Raw genomic sequence first — 24,994 nt, forward strand, 5'->3', positions numbered from 1 at the left:
TATAATAAGATTTGGTCCTAAGATCAAAGATCACAGGCTAGGACAATATCTTCAATAGAGTTTATTGAAAAGAAAAGGATTATGGATCTCCGGTTCAGCTTTAATATTATCAAGATAAAAGTAACTTCTGAAAGAATCAATAGTTTCCAATTGTCCCTAGATTTCTCTTTTTGAAGAAATTGACAGCCATCTGAGGACGAAGCACCTTCTCTAACATTTCAAGGTTTGGAGGGTGTCAGCCTTGCTTCTGGTTGCCTTGCTTCCTGATCAGTTGCTAATCCTAGTCACCTTATGATTTTTTTTTTAAGTAGAAGGCACAATAGTCTTGAAATGAAAGTTTTATCTCATTCATATGGTTAAAAATAACTGCCAGGGGAGCCAACTCATGGATAAATCATTTTTTTTTCAAAGTGTTCCAAATGTGGAGTTTTTTGGCTTTTAGAGAAATTAAAGCCAATGGTCCTTAATTCAGATAAGGATTTAAGTCTTGTTCTCTGGGAATGCCAATGAACTATTTGGTAAAGATGTCCTTCTTAGTCTGATCCTCTCTCTTGACCAATTCTTTTTTTTTTTTTTTTATTTTTTTTTAACGTTTTATTTATTTTTGAGACAGGGAGAGACAGAGCATGAACAGGGGAGGGTCAGAGAGAGGGAGACACAGAATCTGAAACAGGCTCCAGGCTCTGAGCTGTCAGTACAGAGCCCGACTCAGGGCTCGAACTCACGGACCGCGAGATCATGACCTGAGCTGAAGTCAGCCGCTTAACCGACTGAGCCACCCAGGTGCCCCATCTCTTGACCAATTCTTAAATGCAGTTAATTATTCAGAGTAATTATCAGAGGATAGTGTTGATAACTTTTACAGTTGTTGGCAAAGGATTTTAGAAATAGTCTTAATTCTTAGTGCATGTCTATGTTAAAAAACAAAAAGTGATGACATCACGAGGTTCTTCCTTTCCCATTAAGGTAAGAATATTGGATATATTACCAAGTATCGCTGCAATCAGGAAGGAAAATAATGCTTTTTTTTCCAATTGAAGTTTTGTTTGGAGAAATAATGTTTACAAAAAAACAGAGCGATAAAACTTTTCACAACTTCGAACTTGTCAACAACCTTGCCCATTTCCAAAAGAGACTCACAGAATAAGAATTCTTCCAGCCACATACTCAAGGGGAACAGGGAGGCTATCAATTTCTCCATTTCTTGTTTCAAAATGTTAAGATATTTTTATAATTCTACCCTGAATGAGAACATTTGACATGAGAATCTCTCCTAGATTTCTGCTGGTTTGGGAGCTTCTGGGTAAAACCTGAAACTAGCCCCTGTACATAGAGGGAGCTTAGAGACGGAAGAAAGAGGCAGGCCACTCCAGACAGAAGTTTTAATAAGCGGGGAACTTACATATGAGGCTTGCCTTGGGCAGCAAAAAAGCAAGCTGATTTCTGCACTACCTGCCATAATCTTAAAAGTTCACATAGAGGGGCGCCTGGGTGGCGCAGTCGGTTAAGCGTCCGACTTCAGCCAGGTCACGATCTCGCGGTCCGTGAGTTCGAGCCCCGCGTCAGGCTCTGGGCTGATGGCTCAGAGCCTGGAGCCTGTTTCCGATTCTGTGTCTCCCTCTCTCTCTGCCCCTCCCCCGTTCATGCTCTGTCTCTCTCTGTCCCAAAAATAAATAAACGTTGAAAAAAAAAAATTAAAAAAAAAAAAAAGTTCACATAGAGATCTTAACTTGGTTCAGTGATATATTACACAGTCCAGATGGTCTCAATAGCAACTCACTCTCTCAAGGCTGTGTTCCTGAAAATAGTTCCCACTGTGGGAAACGGTGGGCAGAGTGTGCATTCCAAGCCTCTGATTGCCTGGGTTTAAATTGTGGGTCAACTGATGGTCACATCCCCTCTACCCACCTGCTCCAACAATTTCCTCTGTTCCAGTCCAAAAACCAACCTGAACATTTTCAGTGAATATGGCTGAACTAGAGTCTCTCCAATTTTATAGGATGTTAGAAAAAAGAATTTTGTTAAATGGAAATTCCAAATTTCAGAAGTATCCTAGCTTTCATCTTGAGATTTTCTTGCATGAAAAAGTGCCACTCTTAAGAATTTTTACAAATAAAAACTCTGGTGGCATGATCCATGAAAGAACTAATCAATAAACATGATTTCATTCAAAATTTAAATTTATGCTCTCCAAAAAGCACTGTCAAAAATTGAAAAGACAAACTACAGACTGGGAAAAAATATTTGCCAAAGGTTAATCTGATTAAGGACTGTTATCCAAAATATAACAAAGAATTTCTTAAACTCAACAAGAAAACAAAAAACCAAACATGGGCCAGAGACCCCACCAAAGAAGATCTACAAATAGCAAATAAGCAAGTGACAAGATGATCCACATCATATATCATCAGGGACATGCAAATTAAAACAATAAAGAGATGCCATTATACACTTATTAGAGTGGCCAAAACCCAGAACGCATTGAATGCTGAGGAAGATGTACAACAGGAACCCTCCTCATTCTATTCCTGGTAGGAATGCAAAATGGTACAGCCACTTTGGAAGACAGTTTGATGTTTTTTTACAAAACTAACTGTACTCTAAACCATGTAATCCAGCAATCACACTCTTTGGTATTCACCCAAACGAGATGAAAATATATCTACATAAAAACCTGCACATGGATATTTATAGCAACTTTATTCATAACTGCCCAAACTTGGAAGCAACCAAGTTGTCCTTCAGTAGGTGGGATGGATAAATAACCTGTGGTACATCTAGACAATGGAATATTATTCAGCACTAAAAAGAAATGAGCTATTTAGTTCATTAAAACTTAAAGGCATACCAGTAAGTGAAACTTAAATGCATACTACTAAGTGAAAGAAACCAATCTGAAACCCAAAGAATACAAGGTCAAGAGTGAACCCTAAAATACATGCTTTGGGTGATAATGTATCAGTGTAGGTATATCACTTGTAACAAATGTACCACTCTGGTGGGGGATGTTGACAATGGGGGAGTCTCTGCATATGTGATGGCAGGAGGTATATGGGAAGTCTTCATACCTTTTGCTCTACTTTGTGAAAGTAAAGGGCTCTAAAAAATAGTCTGTTAAAAAACAACTACACTGTAGCCTTTGTGTCCCTTACATGAGGTAATACACAACTAATACACTAGCATCTGAGATGGGAAGAGTATAGTTATGTTGTTATGGGTCTAATAATTCCTTTAAGTAGTGATGAGCATAAATGATGTTTCAAGATACCTCCAACAATTGTAATATTATAGAAGAATATCTATGATTTCCAGTGATATCACAGATACCAACGACACTACTGTGGTTTGCTGTCTACGTTAATAATTGAAGGGAATGCAAAATAAAGCTGTAATATTTTTCCCCATCCAAGTTCACAGCCATCTGCCCTCTGAGATCTTAGCCACTCTTGTGGCTTCAAATTCCATCTATGTGCTGCTGAATAAGTCCCGGGTTTTATTTGTTTACTTGACTTGGCATTTACACTTGGTCTATAAGAATAGTTACCATTGTTGAGGGCTTCCTATATGCTAAGCACTATTATAAGCATTTTACATTTACTAAGTCATTTACTTCCCAAAGTAATACTATCAGTAAGTTCTATTCTCATTTTACATAACAAGAGACTTGAGGACAAAGATGTTAAGTAGTTTGTCCCAGCTACTGAGTAGCAGAGTGAAGCATAGAGCCCTGGAGGGCTGCCTTCAAAGCCTGTGCTCCCAGCCTGTAAGCCAACCCTTCTCCTAATGAGTACTTCAAACTCAAGTTGGAGAAAACAGGGGTGTGGCTCACTGACCTCAGAATGCACCTCCTCCAGCCTTTCGATATCAAAGTAAATGATCCACCATCCACCTAGGCACTAATGCCCCAAACTTAAGACATCATAGGTTTTCCTTGTTCCACCAATGCATTCCAAAATATAATTCCAAACGTAAATAACAATGCTGTCTTTAACCTATATCCAGGCATCTGTCCATTTCTTAACAATTCCAATATTTCCTTTTTTTTAATAATTTTTTTAATGTTTATTTATTTTGAGAGAGAGAGAGAGAGAGAGAAAGAGCAAGCAAGCAGGTGAGGGGTAGAGAGAGGGAGACAGAGAATCCCAAGCAGGCTGCACACCGTCAACACAGAGCCCGATGCAGGGCTCAAACTCACGAACTTTGAGATCATGACCTGAGCCAAAATCAAAAGTCAGACACTTAATCGACTGAGCCACATCCAGGAGCCCCTCCAATACTTTTTTTCTAATTTCATCCTCATTATCTCTAGTCAAGAACACTACAATAGCATACTAACCAGTGTTATGTCCATTCTTGTCCCCAATTTAATCCCTTACTGCAAAGCAGGTATAGTGCATTTTCTGAAACATAAATCAAGGTTTAAAACTTGAACAACTGCTTCCTTGGGTTTTAAAAGCCTACTTTATCTTGCCCTCATATCGCTTTCCAAACTTACCTCATGCTTCCTTCCCCCTCATTTGCTATCTCCGTTGCACTGGCTTTTTGTTCCTTCCCAGTTATTTATTTAATTGTTTATTTGTTTTTAGTTTATCCTTATTTGCCATTATTTTGAAAGGGAGAGAAGAGGGAAATAGAAACAAAATCCAAGCCATCACTTAAAAATGTGGCCATAGGCACTGTTATTTATGTGTCATTGCATCATGGCATTTGATAAAAATGTTTCCTAATTTTATTGAGATATGATGAACATATAACATTGTGTTAGTTTAAGGTGTACAACATGATAATTTGATATATGTATATATCACAAATTGATTACCACAATAAGATTAGTTAACACGGTCATCTCTTCATATTATTACAATTTCCATCAAAAATCAGGAACAAGACAAGGATCCCACTCTCACCATTCCTATTCAACATAGTACTAGGCGGCACCAGGATGGCTCAGTTGGTTAAGGATCCAACTCTTGGTTTCAGCTCAGGTCATGATCTCACCATTAGAGAGACTGAGCCCCATGTCGGGCTCTGTTCTGACAGCATAGAGCCTGTTTGGGATTTTCTCTTACTCCCTCTCTCTCTGCCCTTCACCTGCTCATATGCATGCATGTGCTCTCTCGCTCTCGCTCTCTCTCTCTCTCTCTCTCAAAATAAATGAATAAACTCAAAACAACAACAACAACATAGTACTAGAAGTCCTAGCCAGAGCAATTGAGCAAGAAAAAGAAGAAAAAAAGGCATCAAAATCAGAAAGGAAGAAATAAAGCTGTCACTATTTGCAGATGACAAGATGTTATATATAGAAAACCCTAAATATTCCACCAAAAAAAAAAAAAGCCTATTAGAACTAATAAGCAGATTCAGTAAAGTTTAGGAACAAAATCAACATATAAAAATCAGTTACATTTCTGTAAACAAATAATGAAATATCTTAAAGAGTAATAAAGAAAATAATCCCATTTACAATGGCTTCAAAGACAATAAAATACCTAAGAATAAATTTAGCCAAGGAGGTGAAAGATCTGTACACTGAAAATTATAAGACATTGATTAGAGAAACTGAAGACACAAATAAATGGAATTTTGTTTTGGTCTCATAAACTGCAAGAATTAATATTGTTAAAATGTACATACTACCTAAAGTCATCTTTAGGATGACATCTTTAGGGATTCAAAGCAATCCCTATCAAAATCCCAAAAGCATTTTTCACAGAACTAGAAAAAGCAATCTTACAATTTGTATAAACTACAGAAGACCCCAAATAGCCAAAAGCAATCTTGAGAATTAACAGAGTTGGAAACATCACACTTTCTGATTTCAAACTATATTACAAAGTTATAGTAATCAAAAAACAGTATGGTAATGGCATGAAAACAGACACATAGATCAATGGAACAGAGACCCCTGAAATAAACCAATGAATATACAGTCAACTAATATTGGAAGAGGAAATCAAGACTACTCAATGGGGAAAGAATGATTTCTTCAATAAATGGTGTTGGGAAAACTGGATAACCACATGCAAAAGAATGAAATTGGACCTCTTACATCTTTCCAGTTCTTACTCATTCTATGTTTGTTCCTTAAGATAATTGCTCTAGATGTTACCTCAATTGAAACTTTCTTACTTGACTGTAAGCTCCATGAGGGCAAGGACTTTGTATGTCTTCCTCATTGACACATTTCTATTACCTAGAACTATTTTTGATGATCAAGCATCCTTAATAAATATTTGTTGAATAAATGCATGAATATATATATATATATATATATATATATATATATGCTTCTTAGTGAAAATATAAATTAAAACAATATTTTATTGGAGTTTATTGGAGTTTAATACACCTAACAGAATGCTGGGCAAATAGTAAGTGCACAATAAATACTTTTTTGATGAACTGAATATGACCATTATATTGTTAACCTACTTTCAAAGTAATACAAATTGCTAATTATCAGCAATACTTGGCCAGGAAATACTGTGGAGTGTTTCAAAATATAAAGTCAAGATTGAAAGCTTTTTGTTTGCTTCAAAACAAATAACAAATGGTTATTACCATTTGCCAAGGGCATATAAGATGTTGATTTGTTCTCAGTTCTGTCTAGGAAATGTCTTCTCAACTAGGATTATCCTAGCACGTAGACAGCTATTTGGGGAAGGGAGGCTTAATAACATTGTGTCTAAAAAAAATTGGGGTCAATACAGTTTCCATATTTAAATCTCCTATATAAGGTTTTGGGAAAATAAGAATTGCCAAATGACTCAGCCCTCTGAGAACACTGCCCCACTGGTCCTTCACCTTCACCTTATTAAATATTATACCCAGTGAGGCATTTTTCAAATTGGCCTGTATCATTTTCCAGGGCTTTGCCCTTGACACAAAAGTATGATTTACTAATAAAAATGTTTTCTTAATTAGAATTTGGAGGGGGGGTTGCAAACAAAAGTAACTAACTGGAAAACTTAAGCAAAAGGAAATTTATATAAAGAATAATGGAAGCTCCATATTCTCACAGGAAACCTGACAAATCAAAACATGGAAACAGGTAGGAACCAAGCCACTTTCTTTTTTTTTTTTAATGTTCATTAAATTATTAATGTTTATTCACTTTTGAGAGAGAGACAGAGTGTGAGCAAGAGAGGAGCGGAGACAGAGGGAAACACAGAATCCGAAGCAGCTCCAGGCTCTGAGCGGTCAGCACAGAGCCCAACGTGAGGCCCAAACCCACGAATCAGGAGATCATGAGCTGAGCCAAAGTCAGACTCCCAAGGGACTGAGCCACCCAGGCGCCCCTGTACCAAGCCACTTTCTAAGCCTTGGAGGAAGGAACCTCAGAACAGTCCTGTGTGAACAGACCAGTCAGGGCACCTCTGAGGCAATGAATGAATTCCAGCATTTACTCTCTCAAGGCTCCTCTGCCCAAGGTTCAAGCTCCAAGGAGAATCTGATACTCTGGGTTCCCCCCACCACACATATACACACCTTGGGTCACCAGACTACATTTAATTGGGAAATTAATGTAAATGTAATGTAAAGTAAATGTAATGTAAAGAGATTATTCCACAAAGGAGAAATTGGGATGATGTTTAAAAGGGAGAAAAGATAGTGCTCCCCACATAAGAACTGTCTACTTCAAACAACAGAAACAAAATTCTCAAGGCATTAAAAAACAAAATAAAACCCACATGCTTGCCTAGGTTTTAGTCTCTTTACCCCTTTACATTTTTCTAGTTTCCTGACTTTTTATTAGAGAATGCTGCCAACAGTGTCACCTAGTGCCGGCAAGTGCCTTAAAGATAAGTGAGTAAAACTACTAGCTTTCCCAAATTGCCTACTCTCCTGCCTGCACATGCACACCTCCAAGTAACTGGAGAAAGGACACCATTCTTGTTGATTTCACTTTAATTCAAGACTGCTATGACCACTAGTCTGATTGGCTGCCTGCAGGGAGTATTTTCCGCTGACCTTTTGACTCTCCAACTCTTCTATCTTGTGGGTGGATAGAGCCTAAGATGGTCCCCAAGTAGCCCTATTTTTTCAGGAATCTGCTCCAATCAGGATTTCACTCCTGCCATTTTACTATAACTGTTCTTAGAGTTTCCAATAAGCTCCACATTGTTAAATCCCAGGGTAATCGATAGCCATTACTTCTTCCTCCTTGAATACTTCTCCACGTGGCTTCCCAGGCAATACTCTTGCCTGATGTCTCTGCCATTTTTTGGACCACCCTTTCTCAGTCAGTTTTGCTTGTTTTTCCTCATCTTTCCTACTACTCAATATTGGAGTTTCCCAAGGCTCTGTCTTTAGATCTTTTCATCTATATTCCATTCACTAGATGATCACATTCGGCCTCATTATTTTTAAAATACATGCTCATGTTTATCAGATTAATATTTCCAACCTGAAGTTTTCCCTGAGCTTCAGATTCAAAAACCAAACTGCCTATTTTACATCTCACTTGGAAATCTAATAGATCTTAAACTTGATATTTACAAAGGTGAGCTCTTGATACACTCTTCAAATATACTCTTCCCACATTCTTCACCACCTCTTAATGACCTCCATACTTCTAGATGTTGCGGACCAAACCTTGAAGTCATGTTTGCCCCTCCTTTTTTCTCTTACCCTACATATTCCTTGTCAGCAAATCCTATCGACTCGGTTCTCAAATATACCCACAACCTGACCACTTTTCACTACCAACACTGTTACCATCCTTTTCCAAGATACCATTATTCTCGCCTGGATTATTTGCATTCATCTCTGAATTGATGTCCCATCTCTGAATTGATGCATCTGCTCTTGCCCTAGTGCAACTAAATAGTATCTGAGTGTTTCTTTGAAAACATAAGTTAAATCATGTCATATTTTAGCTCAGTATTCTACAGGGGGTTCCCATCTAACTCAGAGTCAAATACATGATCCTGCATGATCTGCCCCACCTCCCATTACTTCTGGGTCTTCATATCTTATATACTTTGACTTCCCTGTTCCTTACACATCAAAACACACTCCCTCCTCATGGCATTGGCATTTGTTCTAAAATGACTGGAATGCTCTTCTCCCAGATGTCCACATGGCTAAGCAAATTCCTTTTAGACCTTCAGATCTTTACTCGAAATTCACCTTCTCTGTGACAATTTCCTGGTCCTTCTATTTAAAACTTCATCATACTCAATCCACCCCCCTGCCTGCAATACACATGTGATATACTTCCCTCCTTATTTTTCTCTCTCCAGCATGTATCACTTTCTAACATACTATATATTTTACTCACTTATCTTGTCTATTGGCTATCTCCATTAAGAATGCAACTTATGTGAAGACAGAGCTTAAAAACAAAACAAAACTAGTGCCCTATTCCTACTGCCTACAATACTGAATATTTGTTGACAGCATACTAAGAGAACCACCCTATTTTTGTAGGTACCTCATTTTGTTCATCTCTCATAATTAGTTCTATATTCAAAATCAGGCTCTCACACACAGCTCATTTTCCAAGTAAGGTGAATTCATAGTGAACCCTTTATTCCTTGTAGCTCTGCAAGAGTTCTTACTAACTCCCTATACTTTTTCATTGCTTTCAAATTGAAGGATAAACAAGTTTATAATCTGTCTCTTTTTCACCATCATGGTAGGTAGGACCAGGCAAAATGAAAACGAGGATTCCCTCATTCCAAAATTATTTAGGACTTCACAATGGTGACAGCATGGATTAAATGCATGGGGCCTATGAGACTGCACGAGTCATATGCCCATGATGCTGGCCCTATTAGTGGGGCTTTCTTAGAGCTGGAATTTGTTTTAACTTAAAAAAGAAGCATGGGATTTAGTGATCAGAAGTCACCTTCCCCTGTCAATGGTCCATGATGAATCTGTATTACAAAGGTTTAAATATTCTAAAGATAAATACAATTTAAATCATTAGTTATGGAAACTACATAGTCATTTTTTCTAGTTCTAAGTTGACTTTTCATTACATAAATTTTCATCTAGTTATAATTATTTATTGTCACATTATCCTATCCACTTATATTAATATTTTAAGATATAAGTATCACTGGTGAGGGGCGCCTGGGTGGCTCAGTTGGTTGAGCGTCTGACTCTTGATTTCGGCTCAGGTCATGATCTCACAGTTCGTGGGTTCGAGTCCTGTGTATGGCTTCATGCTGGACGTGTGGAACCTGCTTGGGATTCTCTCTCTACCTCTCTTTCTGCCCTTCCTCCCTCTATCTCAAAATAAATAAATAAACTTAAAAAAAATCACTGGTGAGATCTTTTGCAAGACATTGATTTATCATCTAAATAAGAACTTTTAGTTATTTATTTATTTTTATTTTAAGTAGGCTCCACAGCCAACATGGGGCTTGAACTCACAACCCTGTGATCAAGAGTCACATGCTCTACTGACTGAGCCAGGCAGGTACCCCATAAATAGGCACTTTTAAAGTGAGAAATGTTAAAGATGCTCATTTATTCAACAAGAGTTGAGTATAAAATCTATATATGCAAATTACAGTGCTTGGCTTTTCAAGAAATTTAGGCATTATGTGGCAGAAAATCAGGCTTTTTGTTGAAATATCAATTTTCCTAAAACAAATTAGCCAAATGATCAATTTGCTAAATGACCAATATGCCAAATTTACCAAATTAAATGAATGCAATTTAACATAAATAATTAGCAGCTTGAACAAATTGATTTTGGTTACTGATGGTGAAATATATAGAAAAATTATACACACATTTTTGAGTCTCACAACTGGGTTGTGAATTATATATGGATATGTGTATTTTATATTTATATATGCTTGTTTCATACATATATGCACTTTTCCCTATTCACTTTATTGATATCCAAAACATAGAACAGTTTTCCTCCTTGTTATAAACAATATGGATTCCTTCTATAGGAGGACTTTCTATAGAAAAGTCTGCCTATTTCAATGGTTCCTGGTTGTAAACTGTTCTAGTATAGGATATGGGACAAAGTTTTTCATTAACTTCTGATTTATTTGTTAACACTTTTGAATGACATTTACTACCTTTTTAATACTAAAACCACTTAAAATATTTTAGTATTATTTCACCTATTCCTCATATTCTTTTTTAATTTATAAATTCAGAAGCATCTGAAAAAAATAAAAATTTTGAATTAAATTGTATTTAAATTACTTTTTAATGAAATCATCTAAAGTTTAACTTAGGTTAACTTAATCTAATTCTAATTTAAAAGCAGCAGAAAGAAATCAAAATTAACCAAGCAATTCCAACTTTTATTCCCACAGTACATTTTATTTTGGTTTTGATATTGAAATATATATACACTTCTACACATTTCACAGCTAATAATTTAAAGTGAGTATTTTTGAAAATGCTGCTAAGCAATTCTTGATAAAGCTGGTAACTATTGCTATATGACATTGCAGTCTTCAAATTTAGTAAGTTTGGCAAATAATTAATCAGCAAATTGGCATTCAATGAGCTGATTTTCTGCTAATTGACCAACTTCCAGATGGAGGAGGGAAGGGTGAGTAAAACCTGCAGAAACATCAATTTTCAGGAAGAAGAAGTAAGAGAAAAATAGAAGATGGAAATGATTGGAGAGGTAGGAAGAAACCCAAGACTCTTCAGAGGAATGGAATTTCAAGAAAGATGTTACCAGTGTCACATGCTACAAAGAGTTCCCAGAGGCAGTGGTACCTTGCAGGCACTAGTTTCTGTGGGATGGTGACATGGGGAGTCAGTTTGCAGAACATCATGAGATGAATGTGATTAACCGGATCTAACAACAACAAAAACATTCAACCCCCGATGAGATAGGTATAAACTCTTGAAGAGCAAGGGCCTAATATTATTATTTTTCATATTTTAGAGTTCTGGCTTCTATTTCTTCTCTCTTCCCTCCCAGCTAGAGTAGTCAGGTTTAGTAAACACAGGATACTGAGTTAAATGTGAATTTCAGATAGATAATGAATAATTTTTAGGATGAGTATGTCCTCGGCATTGCAAACCCTCACTAGAGGTGTGCTAAACTGGGGGGCAGTGGAGGGGTTAAGTGCATTGGCTCTGGAGTCACTGCTTGGGTCCTCACTGCACTTAGCTACGTGGCCTTGGGCAAGTCACTCAAAGTTTGGTGCCTCAGTCCACAGCTTGGAACAATGGGGATAACAATAGTAATTGTCATTAATAGTAATCGTAAGAGTCCTTTGGGGATTATTGTGAGTTGAAGTCTCTAAAGCACTGGGCATGGTGTTTGGGACATGCAGAGAAATCAATACATATTAGTATGATTGTCAGTTAAAGGATCCGCACTAATTTATATGAATGTGAAGGGGAAAAAAACGTGTGGGGTTTGTGCATTAGGTGGACTTTTAGGTCCACCTGGTGATAATAATTAAAGCAGACCGGCAAATGAAAGTGTGTAGGCCTAGAATTGAAGGGGGGTGGGGAGTGGGGCAGGATTCATGGAAAACTTGCCCATTGATCTCTGTTGCCAGATGAAATGGAGTCATTACACTCATGGGAACAGCCTTCAGACGTCAGCACCCAGGTTCGCCTGTGGAGGTCTGATCACCACACACCGGTCGGGGCGGGATCAGTTCTCCCGCGCAGGGGAGTGTATCTGCGTGCAAATCCCAGAGGTGCGGCGGGACGGCCCGGGGCGGGGCGGGCCTCGGGTGGCTGAGTTCGCCTGCGTGCGTGGGAAGAGCGTGGCGCGCGAGCGCGTCTCCGCCCGGACCGGAGCCCGACACTGGCTGCAGCTGCGAGTGAGCGGCGCGCGCGGACTCTGCGGGGCTGGCGCGGCGATGGGACACCTGTGGCTCTTGGGAACCTGGGGCCTCTGGGGGCTGCTCTTGTGCGCCGCGGACCCCCGCACAGGTAACTCATCCCGGGCACGGTCCGTGCAGACGCAACCCCTGATCCCAGGGGTGGCGTGGGAGAGGCGGGACTGCCTGCCACCAGCCCTGCGCCAAGGCTGCGAGTGCGGCTGCATGGCGATCCTGCGGACCTGGGACCTGCAGGGCAGGCCTAACAGAGAGACAGAGACAGAAGAGAAGAGGGATTGCTCTGAAGTCTTAAGAGTTCCTGCGTGAATTATGGAACCTCACAGCCCCCACCCCCAAGTGACTCCATTGAAAAAGACACTGAAACTTGGCTGGAGGTGGGGATGGGGACACAGTCTGAGTCCTCTCTCTTCTCACTCTTTTTGGGTCCCTTTCCCCCAAGGTATGGAGAGCAGTCCCCCCCCCCCCCCTTAGGACAGGAATGGATCTCTGTGACTGGTGTCAGTCACTTTCAGGGGCAGCTGCCCTGTGCCTTCAAAGTAATACCCAGGAGAGAGTTGGAAGAGATGATAAGATAAGAAATTGGAGTTGTCCGTGGAGATAACGGGAGGATGAACCTGAGACAGGTGAGGAGCAGCACGGTCTTGGAGATAGGGTTCAGAGTCCTTACTGGAGTTTCCTACTCTTGGCTGTGAGCTGGTGGGAGTTATAAATGTGCCTAAAGCAGGATCAGTCTTGGAGCTCTTGGCAAAGTCAGACCTAAAGTACAGACACATCTGAAGTCCATACTAAACTTTTTGCATGCAGGAATGGACTATACGATTATAATTTCTTTAACCTTTTCTCATATATCCATTTTAAACAGTAATTTGTGTGGCCTTTCTTTTTGGTCTCTGCTTAAATTTTTCCACCTACTTTGAGAATTGTTACTGAATCTTATAAGTACCAGATTTGTATAGTTTAAGCAGAAAACGAACTCTTGTAGCCAATGTGTATCTTTGAGTTGTTTTAAAGCATACTTCCAGTTCTCCAAAGAAGCAGTCCACTCACCCTTGTGTATGCAGAGGCCCCTCCCTGTTTCTAGACCTCTTTATCTTTCCCAAACTTGGTCCAGGCCAGCTATTTACATTGGCCCTGCAAGATGCAGCTGGGGTGCCCCTTCTTTCAAGAAGCCAGTATGACCCAAGCAGTGTGGATGAAGTGCCCCTTCTTAGTCACCCATGGCCCCTGTGCTGTCTTCTGTGTGCTGTCACTCTGTGCTGTCTATCCTAACTATTGGAAAGTTGGGACTGTCAATACATTTGTATATCCCCAGGAACCTTACACCATTCATTGAATGAGTTAGGGACCATTAGAGTAAGAACTTACTATCATCAGGAGGCTGAAAAGATCCCAGAAATTATCTTCCCTAAAGTCTTACTCTGTCACAGAAAACAATTTCTTCTTAAGACATATCATTACCTTTTGTACCTGGACTATTCTTTCAATTGACCCAGCTTTGCACTTCTTCTGTGCTCTTATAACGAACAACCCGTTTCTCCACAGTATTATTTCTGCAGCATTGTCTGCTGCTGTGTGGGCTGCTAACTGTAGTTATGGAACTGTAGTTAGTGAGCACTATATGAAATTAAGGGTTGGAATAAATCTTTTGTAATATGATAGGTAAGAGTGATGAGAATGATCATGTATTATTCCCACTCTTTGTGGCACCTAAGATAGAACTTTGCATAAAGCCAAAGGGTATTAATTAAGTTAATGACTTAGTTTCTGTCAAATCATTGGTTAGTAGTAGAGCCACAAATAGAATATGGGTGTATTTACTTTCAGTCCTGTATCTTCATGATGTTTTTCTTTTTTTTTTTTTTTTAATTTTTTTTTTTACGTTTATTTATTTTTGAGACAGAGCATGAATGGGGGAGGGGCAGAGAGAGAGGGAGACACAGAATTGGAAGCAGGCTCCAGGCTCTGAGCCATCAGCCCAGAGCCCGACGCAGGGCTCGAACTCACGGACTCACGGACTGTGAGATCGTGACCTGAGCTGAAGTCGGACGCTTAACCGACTGAGCCACCCAGGCGCCCCCATGATGTTTTTCTTTTAACATTGTAATATGTGGTACCATTTGATGCTTGAAATGAGTACTTGATGCTTTTACTTCTGCACTGTAATATCTTTCAGGTGGCTCCAAAATTGTTCCCAAAGTCACAGAAATAATACCTAAATATGGCAGCATAAATGGAGCGACAAGGCTGACTATCAAAGGAGAAGGTAAGGTTGCCTCTTTTTTTCTTTTTCTTTTTTTTCTTTTTGGCCAAGGTTGAAGCATTTTAAAGACTATATCACATTTAGAGATTTGTGGTTTAAAAAAAATCCATAAGAGTTGTTTCTCCATTTGGCCAGAATATTAACTCTACCCCTTTGACAACTAACAAAATCCCCAACAATCTCTACCATCCTGATCATCTGAATTCATACTATAATCACTTGCTTAATTTAACTTCCAAGATCTGGATTATAATGACTGAACTGAAAGGAACATTTTTTTTAAATGTTTATTCATTTTTGAGAAAGTGAGCATGAGCAGGGGAAGGACAGAGAGAGAGAGGGGAACAGAGGATCTAAAGCAGGCTCCGCACTGACAGCAGAGAGCCCAATGTGGGGCTCCAACTCAGGAATGGTGAGATTGCTACCTGAGCAAAAGTTGGACGCTCAGCTGACTGAGCCACCCAGGTGCCCCCAAAAGGAAAATCTTGAATCCACCTTGGCAGTTATTTGCTTTGTTCTTCATGGGTCTAATAACATTTAATTTATCTTTATCAAATATAACATTTGGAGGGCTTGGGAAGTAGAATGTTTAATAAGAGGCTGTGATGGATAACTAGAATGTTAATGAAGGCAGAAAGGCAATTAAAAGCAAAACTTTGGATGGCTTCTCCTGCCACCCAGTCCTTTTCATATACTTCATCAAAGTATGGGTTATGTACGACTTTCTCCTTGCCTGGTCATGGGTGGAAATATAGTAGGCAATCAGTGAACTTCTTTAATGAACAACTGTTCCTAAGATTAAATATATGGTTCTTTTAGTCCTAAGGCCTTTGCATTCTAAATAATAGTAATATTCTGTTCATGGATTTTTGAAGGATAGGAAAGAAAAGCATTTTTGAAAATACAAAAAACTATTATTTAGTCTTTAAAATAAAAAGACAAATGAGAACCTTTGGGAGTTAGAATGGACAGAGCAACACATTTAATTATTCTGTCATACATACTGAAATGTCTTTCAATACTTCTAAGTAACATTTCTGCAGAATTCGATCTCTCAGTGACATATTTAAAATGGTTTATGCCTCTAAATTGTGAAGAATGTATTTTGGACTAACGTTTGATTGTTGTTGTTTAGAGCTAAACACCTAAAGCCAATGTATTTGCTGAAGACTAATTTAAAAGAGGCTTTATCCGTAGTTTCCTTGTATTGTAAATTGCTGTTAAGATGTACTTGAAAGCTATTTGGTTCTTAACAGAGTTTTCAAAGCCATAAAGAAATGCCCAGACTAAAACAAAGCAAAACACAACAAAATAAAACAGAACAGAACACCACTCAACTATTTCTTTCTGCCTTGAGACCTAAACTTTTCTGATCTAAAAACCATTCTTTGAGATTAAGTATGTAGACCCAGATGGCCCTTAGTTATAAATACAAAACAAAACATTCTATTCTTAAGGTGTTTTGGAAGAACATCTTTATGAATTTAGCTGTAACCTTTGCTCTTACATGGACTTTCTGAGTCACAGTGTATTGTGTGTCACTCGTGTCATGGTGAATTTCTAGTTTTCCCATCTGTCTCAATTGCTGGATGCTCTTGCTAGAGATAGAGGATCATGGGATACTGAAATTCTATTTGAGTTGCAGATACCTGCATCCCCACCTTGATTTGTCTTCCCTCTCCTTACTTTACCCACGTACTCTCGGTGACTAAAAATGTGTTCGCATATGTCTTTCTCAGAGGCTGAGTCTAAATACTGTTTTATATAGGTTTTCAGGGCCCATGATATATACAAAATGTGTATAGAGCAATGTAATGAATTTACAAAACACACCAGACTTCCAAAGCTAAGTGAATGTGCTACTTGAACAAACTTTTTTGAAGAACTACATACACATACTCCATCAGTGCTCTCTAACCCATATTTCATGTTTAGAATTGCATGCAGACCTAATTTATTAATCACACAAGAACACTTTCTTTTTTTTTTTTTTTTAACGTTTATTTATTTTTGAGACAGAGAGAGACAGAGCATGAACGGGGGAGGGGCAGAGAGAGAGGGAGACACAGAATCAGAAGCAGGCTCCAGGCTCTGAGCCATCAGCCCAGAGCCTGACGCGGGGCTCCAACTCATGGACCGCGAGATCGTGACCTGGCTGAAGCCGGACGCTTAACCGACTGCGCCACCCAGGCGCCCCACAAGAACACTTTCTAAATGGAATTGTCACTGCTAGATGATTACCTAAATGTTGGTCCCATATGACTATATAAATACTTTATTTTTGTAAAAGTCATGCTGAGAAAATTAAATGTTATAGAAATGTTCGACTTAGAAAGTGAGTTCCTGAAATTCCACCATCTAGAAAGGTCTACTGTTAATATTTTGGTGTATCTACGTGACTTACAGCTATTTCCACATATCACATTCACCATTGCAGGCAGAAATTTGCTGCTGCATTACTTTGTTCTAAAGGCTAGGCTTCAGGAGCCAAAGATATAATTTTACAATTATATGGCCTAAGTAAAAGTGTTTTAAATATTTTTGAAATGTTTATTTATTTGTGAAAGAGAGAGAGAGTGAGACAGAGTGCTAGTGGGGGAGGGGCAGAGAGACAGGGAGACAGAATCTGAAGCAGGCTCCAGGCTCTGAGCTGTCAGCACAGAGCCCAACGTGGGGCTTGAACCCACGAACCACGAGATCATGACCTGAGCTGAAGTCTGGTGCTTAAAAACCCCTAAGTAAAAGTGTCTTGAGCAATGGCATGATCATGGAAATAATTGTGTCTCTGTCTAGGAGGCCTACTTTAATGAGGAGTGTTATCGTTTTGATTAGTTCTGGAGTGTTTCTAACTTTCTTGGCCTTGTTACTTTATATTCATACCTTGTATTTCTCAAATGTCTTTTTTTAATATTTCTCTTAAGTGAGTAAGATGGAAGGAGTAGTATTTTACTTTTGGCTTTTTTTTCTAGAGATTTCCCTATTACATATATTTTTGTCTAACCGAAGTATTGAATTATATAGTTTTTATAATGTTATGAAAACACAGGGACTTTTTGGTCCAGTCTGACTGGCTTTTGTTCCATCTCTGCCCCTTCCCACTGTGTGACTGGGGCCGGTTACTCCTCTAAGCCTCAGCTTCCTCATCAGTAACGTGGGATATTAATTCCTACCTGTTGGGGCTGTTGTAAATATTGAAAAGGATGATGTATCTAAGGTACCCATAGATACTATCTGTTCCGTAAATTAGAGCTATTTTATTTTTATTATTTTTATTTTATTTTTGCATTTATGTTATAGGTTTGGTTCCATTCTTTAGGAATCATCCTTCATCACACTGCACCTTTCCTTCTCATTGTTTTGAATGTTACAACTTTGGAGTAGGTTTATATGCTTTCAACTCTGCTTTGTTTTTAACTAGAGAAACCCAAACAGCCTGCATTGTGCAAAACGACTACTGGCCTTAACAACACTGACATTTTCCATGATAGCAGCACAGGCTGCTATCAGGAGAACCAGGTTTGTGTGCCTGGCAAGTCTTATCTCCAGTTTTTCTGCAAAAGAAAAAAATACATCAACATGCCAGGAATTTCCATCTGAAGCTTCAACGTTTTCTGTTTCCAGGGTACACCCAACCCTTCCCGTAATCTTTGTGCTTTGGAGTACTTCCAGAGGTATCTTCTTCATACTCAATTATTTTTTAGAATTATACTTTTATATTGAAATTCTTTCTAGAGGGGATTCTTTTTAACTCTTTGGAGTTAGCTAAAACATTATAAATATTTCTATAGTTGTTTTTTTAAGTAGAATTTATGAGGATATTTTCAAATCTTACAGATTTGGCCTATGCTTTCCCATAGATTTTACTCCTGGGAGATATGTCTATATATGTGACATAAATACTGTATAAAATTTGTGTATGACATATATGACATTAAATATATATGTGACATTAAGTATATAGATGACATTAAAACAACTCCTAAGCAAAAAAACCAAACAAACAATATCTTCTTTTGTTGGTTTTATTTTTTACAATTGTATTTGCCTTAAGAATGCTTATGAACAGATCTGTGTTACCATATCAATTATGTGAGATGTGCCTAATAGGAAAATAAATACATGCATCACATCCTGAACCACACCACTAGTAAAACTTTCCATGCTTTAGTTAGTTTCCAGCAGCCCTTCTGTGTATTTCAAACTCAACAGGAACTCCAAAGATACGCATTAGCTGGCAAAAGGAAAGAACACGTTTTCAAGTAGCTAGCTTTCCTCTGTTTTCATGTACCTTTTCAAAATTCCATTTTAGCAGTAACTGCCATCCTAGAATCAAAGCTTCAGATTCAATGCAGATATCTTTTACATGTTAAATTGATACTTATATTTGAACTTTAGCCTATGTTGGATAAGTTCTGTTTGTTTACGGTTTATGCTTAGAGGAAGAAAGCGGTATTTATTGAAATCCTTCCCCTTTGTTGAGTTCTGCTTATGTTTTCTATGTTTAAAGGACAGGAGAAGAGCTAAGAACATAGAGTCTGGAGGAAGTTATGTATGGTAATGGGTAATAGCTTTATAATGAACATTTTTTAATGTTATTTTTCTCCCAATATCATGTGTGCCAGGTTGACATCTACAATTAGATTCAAATCCTAACCACCCACTTATTAGTTTTGTGTTATTTATAAAAAGGAATATTAATACTGAACTTAAACTTCAGGATTTTTGTGACCAATAATAAGAGCAAATATCATCTGAGCTCTTAACATGTGAGCCAAGCACCAAGCTAAGCAATATATACAATCCTCGGTTAGTCTTCCTACAATCTAATAAGTATGTTATTATGTTCATTTTTCTGATGAGGAGACTTAAGAATGAGAGAGTTTATGTCTAAAATTCTAATGCCCAAAGTCATACAACAAGGACATGTGGAGCTGGGATTTTACCCAGGATGTCAGGGTTCCTTTAAAAGCACTATCTCCTGGGGCAGCTGGGTGGCTCAGTAGGTTAAACCCCAACTCTTGATCTCAGCTCGGGTCATGATTTCACTGTTCGTGGGTTTGAGCCACGCATCGGGCTCTGTGCTGACATTGTGAAGCGTGCTTGGAATTCTCTTTTCTCTGTCTGCCCTTATCCTGCTTGTTCTCTCTCTCTCTCTCTCTCCAAATAAATAAACTTAAAAAAAAAAATAAAATAAAAATAAAAGCACTATCGTCTAACATGTAGCTTTACCAGAGCTGGGGCTTTGGGGCTTTGGCATTTGATGAACCTCTGGCACAGTGTGGTCCTACTTCCAGTCCTACCTTAGACAAGGCAATATTCATGTTTTCTCATGGACTTTTTAGAACACCGAAAATGTTCAATACTTTAAAAAGAAGTCACACCACAGATATCTGTCAACCCCAATTCAGCCACTTCAACTATTAAAGGTTGTTAATTGTGAGCACTTGTGGTAGTAGTGATTGTTTTCTGAAACAAGCTGCAAAACTACTGACAATTTAAAGCAAGTACTTAATATTTATTTTTTCTAACATTAGTAATATATAGGATTTAGAGTTAAATCTACATCTTTGGGTTTAATATTTTTCATGGCTTGCAGATTTTTTTTTTTTTTTTAATTTTTTTTTTTCAACGTTTATTTATCTCTGGGACAGAGAGAGACAGAGCATGAACGGGGGAGGGGCAGAGAGAGAGGGAGACACAGAATCGGAAACAGGCTCCAGGCTCCGAGCAGTCAGCACAGAGCCCGACGCGGGGCTCGAACTCACGGACCGCGAGATCGTGACCTGGCTGAAGTCGGACGCTTAACCGACTGCGCCACCCAGGCGCCCCCATGGCTTGCAGATTTTAAGTTTATTATGGTACTGTGGGACAATATGCTATGTAGGGATTAGGTTCTGAAATTCAGATAACTTATAAATTTACATTAATGACATGTATGCAAAGGAAAAAAATTCATAATTAAAAAATATTAGTCATCAATTTGGCAATAGTGCTGTTTTAATGTTAAGCACTTGTGATATTTAGAAAAAAATAACATTTAAAAACGCACATACTTTTTAAAACTAAGAATTTAGGAATTTTAGATTTTGAAGTGGTCAACTACTGCTCATTTACTAACTTAACTTTATTCCAGAAAATATTATAACATTAACAAATTCATATATCCACTCTGCATGTTAGAATACTAAGTATCTTTTAAACATTTTTATTAGAAGAATATTTAATTATAGGATTTAATCAATAGAACATTATCCAATTAATCTTAACCAAAGATATTATTTCTTGGGTTATTTTCAAAATTGAATGTTATTCCAACTATATAAAATACTTACCTGTGGCATAAAATTACTTAATGGATATTTAACTACTTCCAGATCTATTCTGGAATTTTCATATATTTATAATAAGATTAAAATAATTTTCATCAATTAAAAAATAATTTTCTACTCTGTTTCACATCATCCATTTCTCTGGTTCTATTGAATCACACCCATTAGCATGCAAGCATACTGTTATTTCACCAACCTAAAAAAAAGCAAGAGCAAAATCATCAAGTTTCCTCTTGCCCCGCAACCCCCTTCTGGCTACCACCCACGTCTCTGCTTCTGTGTACAGTAAAACACCCCCGAAAGGTATAAGTTTCTCTTCACTGATTGTCCTCCAATATTCTCTTGACCCCATGCCAATTATTTATCCATTGATCACTGAAATAGCATCTTCACTGCTGCCCCTCATCTATATTCTCAGAATAGAAGCTAGTGAATCTTAGAAGCTAGTGAATCTTAGAAAATGTAAGTCACATCATGCCCCTCCTCTGCTATGAAGCCTCTAGTGCTTTCTCACTCATAAAAATAATCTAAATGCCTCAACTTCTGGTCCCATGTCCTACCACTCTTCTCACACATACTTCTCCAACCGTGCTTGCTAATTCTTGAATCCAGAAACATGTTCCCAGTATAGAACCCTGAACATCATGTTCCCTCTATCTAAAATGCACGTGCCATAGATAGTCTCCTGGCTTACTCCTTCCAAAAAGCTTTCTTGACCATTTATGTCACATGCCTCCTATATCCCAGAAACAGGGTTTGAAATCAGAAACAAGAAGGTCTTGGAAACAGGCACATGAAGGGGCTCATGGTATGAGCACAAAGTATGCAGATCTGTATGTCTCAAGTTAATTCCTGCAAGAGAGGATCCCCCACAGAGGAAACAGAGCAACCACGTTGATGGAGTGACTCATTCAGGAACTTCTCTCTTTGTCCACCTCAGTGCTTGTGCAATGGGCCCATGAACAGAGGGGCCATGAGGTGAAGGCCATGGGCCAATACCATGGACTCCCTTTCCCCGAGGCTAAGCTGCTCACTGCAGTTGCTGAATACCTGACCTGCCAGTAGCAGAGACCAGAGGCTAATAAAAAGCCCTCAATAGGGTCCATCCCTCAAGAAGTCCACCACCTATTTAGTCACAAGTTGATCGCATCACTCCCCTTCTCTCATGGAAAGAACAAAGATCATTATTGCAGGAACAGACACTTCGGATATAGATTTTGCCTTCTCTATCCACAGTGCCTCTGCCAGTTCCATCTTAGAGCTTCCAGAGTCTGAGTTATTGCCATGAAATTCCACAGAATAGTGCCTCATAACAAAGAAAACATTTTATAGTGAAAAAGTTGTAATTATTGGCACATGACCACAAAACCTGTGTTACCCTGAAAGATGTGGCCTAGTAGAATGATGGAATGGTCTATAACAGATAAGTCAGCTATAAAAGGGTCTATAAAAGATCCCAGCTAGGAAACAACGTTCTGTGGGATGAGATGCTAGCCTCCATCATATGCCATATGCATGGAGCCATGGCAGATACATGCTGCTGTTTCCCAAGAGACAGAACACTTGGAGCTGGAAAAAAATGGTTACTCTCTGTCAGTATTGCTTCCAGTGATCTGGAAACTGGATCTGTGCTTTCTGTCCCTACAGTTTTAGATTCTGCTGGATTATAGAATGCTTTTTCTTTCTTTCTTTCTTTCTTTTTTTAAGAGAGAGAGAGTGTGTGCACATGAGCTGGTGGGGTAGGGACAGGGAGAGAGGGAAACAGAAGATTTGAAGTGAGCTCCATGCTGAAAGCAGAGAGCCCAATGAGGCGCTCAAATTTATGAACTGTGAGATCATGACTTAAGCCAAAGTTGGACACTTAACTGACTGAGCCATCCAGGCACCCCTAGAGAATGCTTTTGCCAGGGATCCCTGTATGGCTTCCACTGAACTGAAACTACCACTACTACTTGATCTGTTTGAATTCATCAAACATAATTAGCAGACTACTAGAGATAATCAGTACTGATGATCATGGAGAGGTAGGGTTGCTTTCCCTAATGGAGATAGGGAGGAATATGTCTGGAATTCAGGGTATTAATGGAGTATCTTTTGGCTTCTGTGTCCAGTGATAACTGAATAGGCGATTGTGGTAACCATAGCCTAACAAGGGCAAGGCAATTAAGGGCTCAGACCCTCAGTATGAAGGATAGTGTCACTCCATTAGTTGAAGTACTGGTTAAGGGTAAGGAAATCTATGTGTGGTAAAAAAAAATAAAATGAGTATGGTGAGTATTCATTATAGCCTCAGGAACCATTGTGTTAGTGTGGCCTGTATCTTGCCCCACTAACCTTCTGGTATTAAATCTTTAGCAGAGCTCTTGGCTTGAAAATGGATTGTACTTAAAATGTGGGGCATAAGCATGTCTATATGTTGTGAAGAGTTGACTGTAAGAGGTGTCTTTTACACTCAGCTTCACATCCTCTTGTTCTCACCTCTAATGCTAGCCACAGCTATGGCAAATAGTCCCTCATATACTTTGACAAAGTCTATGCTTGTAGCTCTTGCCTTCTGTGCCCATAGCATGTCTTTGTCTATTGTCCCAGGGCTTCACTGATGCAATGACTTGGGACATTGGAATCCATATGGCATGTGGACATATGTGCAGCCCAAAAGTGCAGGAAAAACCCTTTTTCCCCTAGGGAGAACTCTCAACTAATGCGGACAGGATTTGATGAAGTGATGTTTCTTGCCATTGATTCTTTGATTCCGAGAGGTAGTCTGTAGTTTCCTTGGAAGTTTCCAGCAAGATTGAACCCCAGCTGTGCTTTTGGCTCAGGTTTTCTTTCTTCAGGTTTTATTCTTTTGTCCCAAAGGGGTCATCACTTGAATAAACCATTTGCTTGCAAGTTCTCACCTCAGATTTTGCTTTTTAGGAACTCAAAGTTAAGATTCCATCCCTTATAAAATAGTGTTCGCCTCATCTACTCTTCCTACCCCATCAGGCCTGCTTGGTTTCATAGCAGTTACCCCCAGCAGATATAGCAATTGGTGCACGTCTGTTTTCTCCAGCCTTGCACACCCTACCACTGGAATCTAAGCTATTTAATTCCATGCCTAACAAATAATACGTTCTCAAGCATTACTTTTGTGGAGAAATGAATTGAAAGCAATTTTTTATGCTTCCAAGGAGGATTATAATCATTGGGATAAATACAAAATAGGTTAACTGCTTACTTTAGTACTATTCCTTATTATTTATTGATGATTCAGTACTGAATGACAATTGTTAGATTTTTGAAAACAGAATTCCATTAATAATAATTCAGTGTTTTTACCTTTCCAGGTTTTGCTCAAGCAAACCAGTTTAACTATGGAGTTGATAATGCTGAGTGGGGAAACAGCGTGCAATTAGTTTCCTCTTTCCAATCATTTTCTTGTGATGTAGAAAAGGATTCAAGTCATTCAACTCAAATTACATGCTATACTAGGTATGTTTTATACTACCTTTAATAAGAATATCTTTCTCATATACATATTAGTTTTATATAGTTTTTTATATAATCTGGATATTAATAATATTTTCTGATGATCAGCTGTCTTTATTTCATGTAGTTTAGACTATTTT

General features: G+C 38.5%; 1 protein-coding gene across 1 annotated transcript in view; it reads left to right on the plus strand.

The window, feature by feature from the left end:
- Nucleotides 1-12,812: 12,812 nt before the first annotated feature.
- The window catches only part of PKHD1L1 (PKHD1 like 1), a 167,568-nt gene continuing 155,386 nt past the window's right edge, over nt 12,813-24,994 (plus strand). The window contains exons 1-3 of the mRNA XM_047074118.1: nt 12,813-12,885; nt 14,968-15,057; nt 24,713-24,857. Of these exons, the coding sequence (XP_046930074.1) occupies nt 12,813-12,885; nt 14,968-15,057; nt 24,713-24,857 (308 nt within the window). The remainder of the gene's footprint in view (nt 12,886-14,967; nt 15,058-24,712; nt 24,858-24,994) is intronic.

Source organism: Lynx rufus, unplaced genomic scaffold (assembly GCF_022079265.1).
Source record: "Lynx rufus isolate CCGP_SWC_20201006 ecotype Redwood Valley unplaced genomic scaffold, mLynRuf1.p SCAF_12, whole genome shotgun sequence".
Taxonomy (NCBI): domain Eukaryota; kingdom Metazoa; phylum Chordata; class Mammalia; order Carnivora; family Felidae; genus Lynx; species Lynx rufus.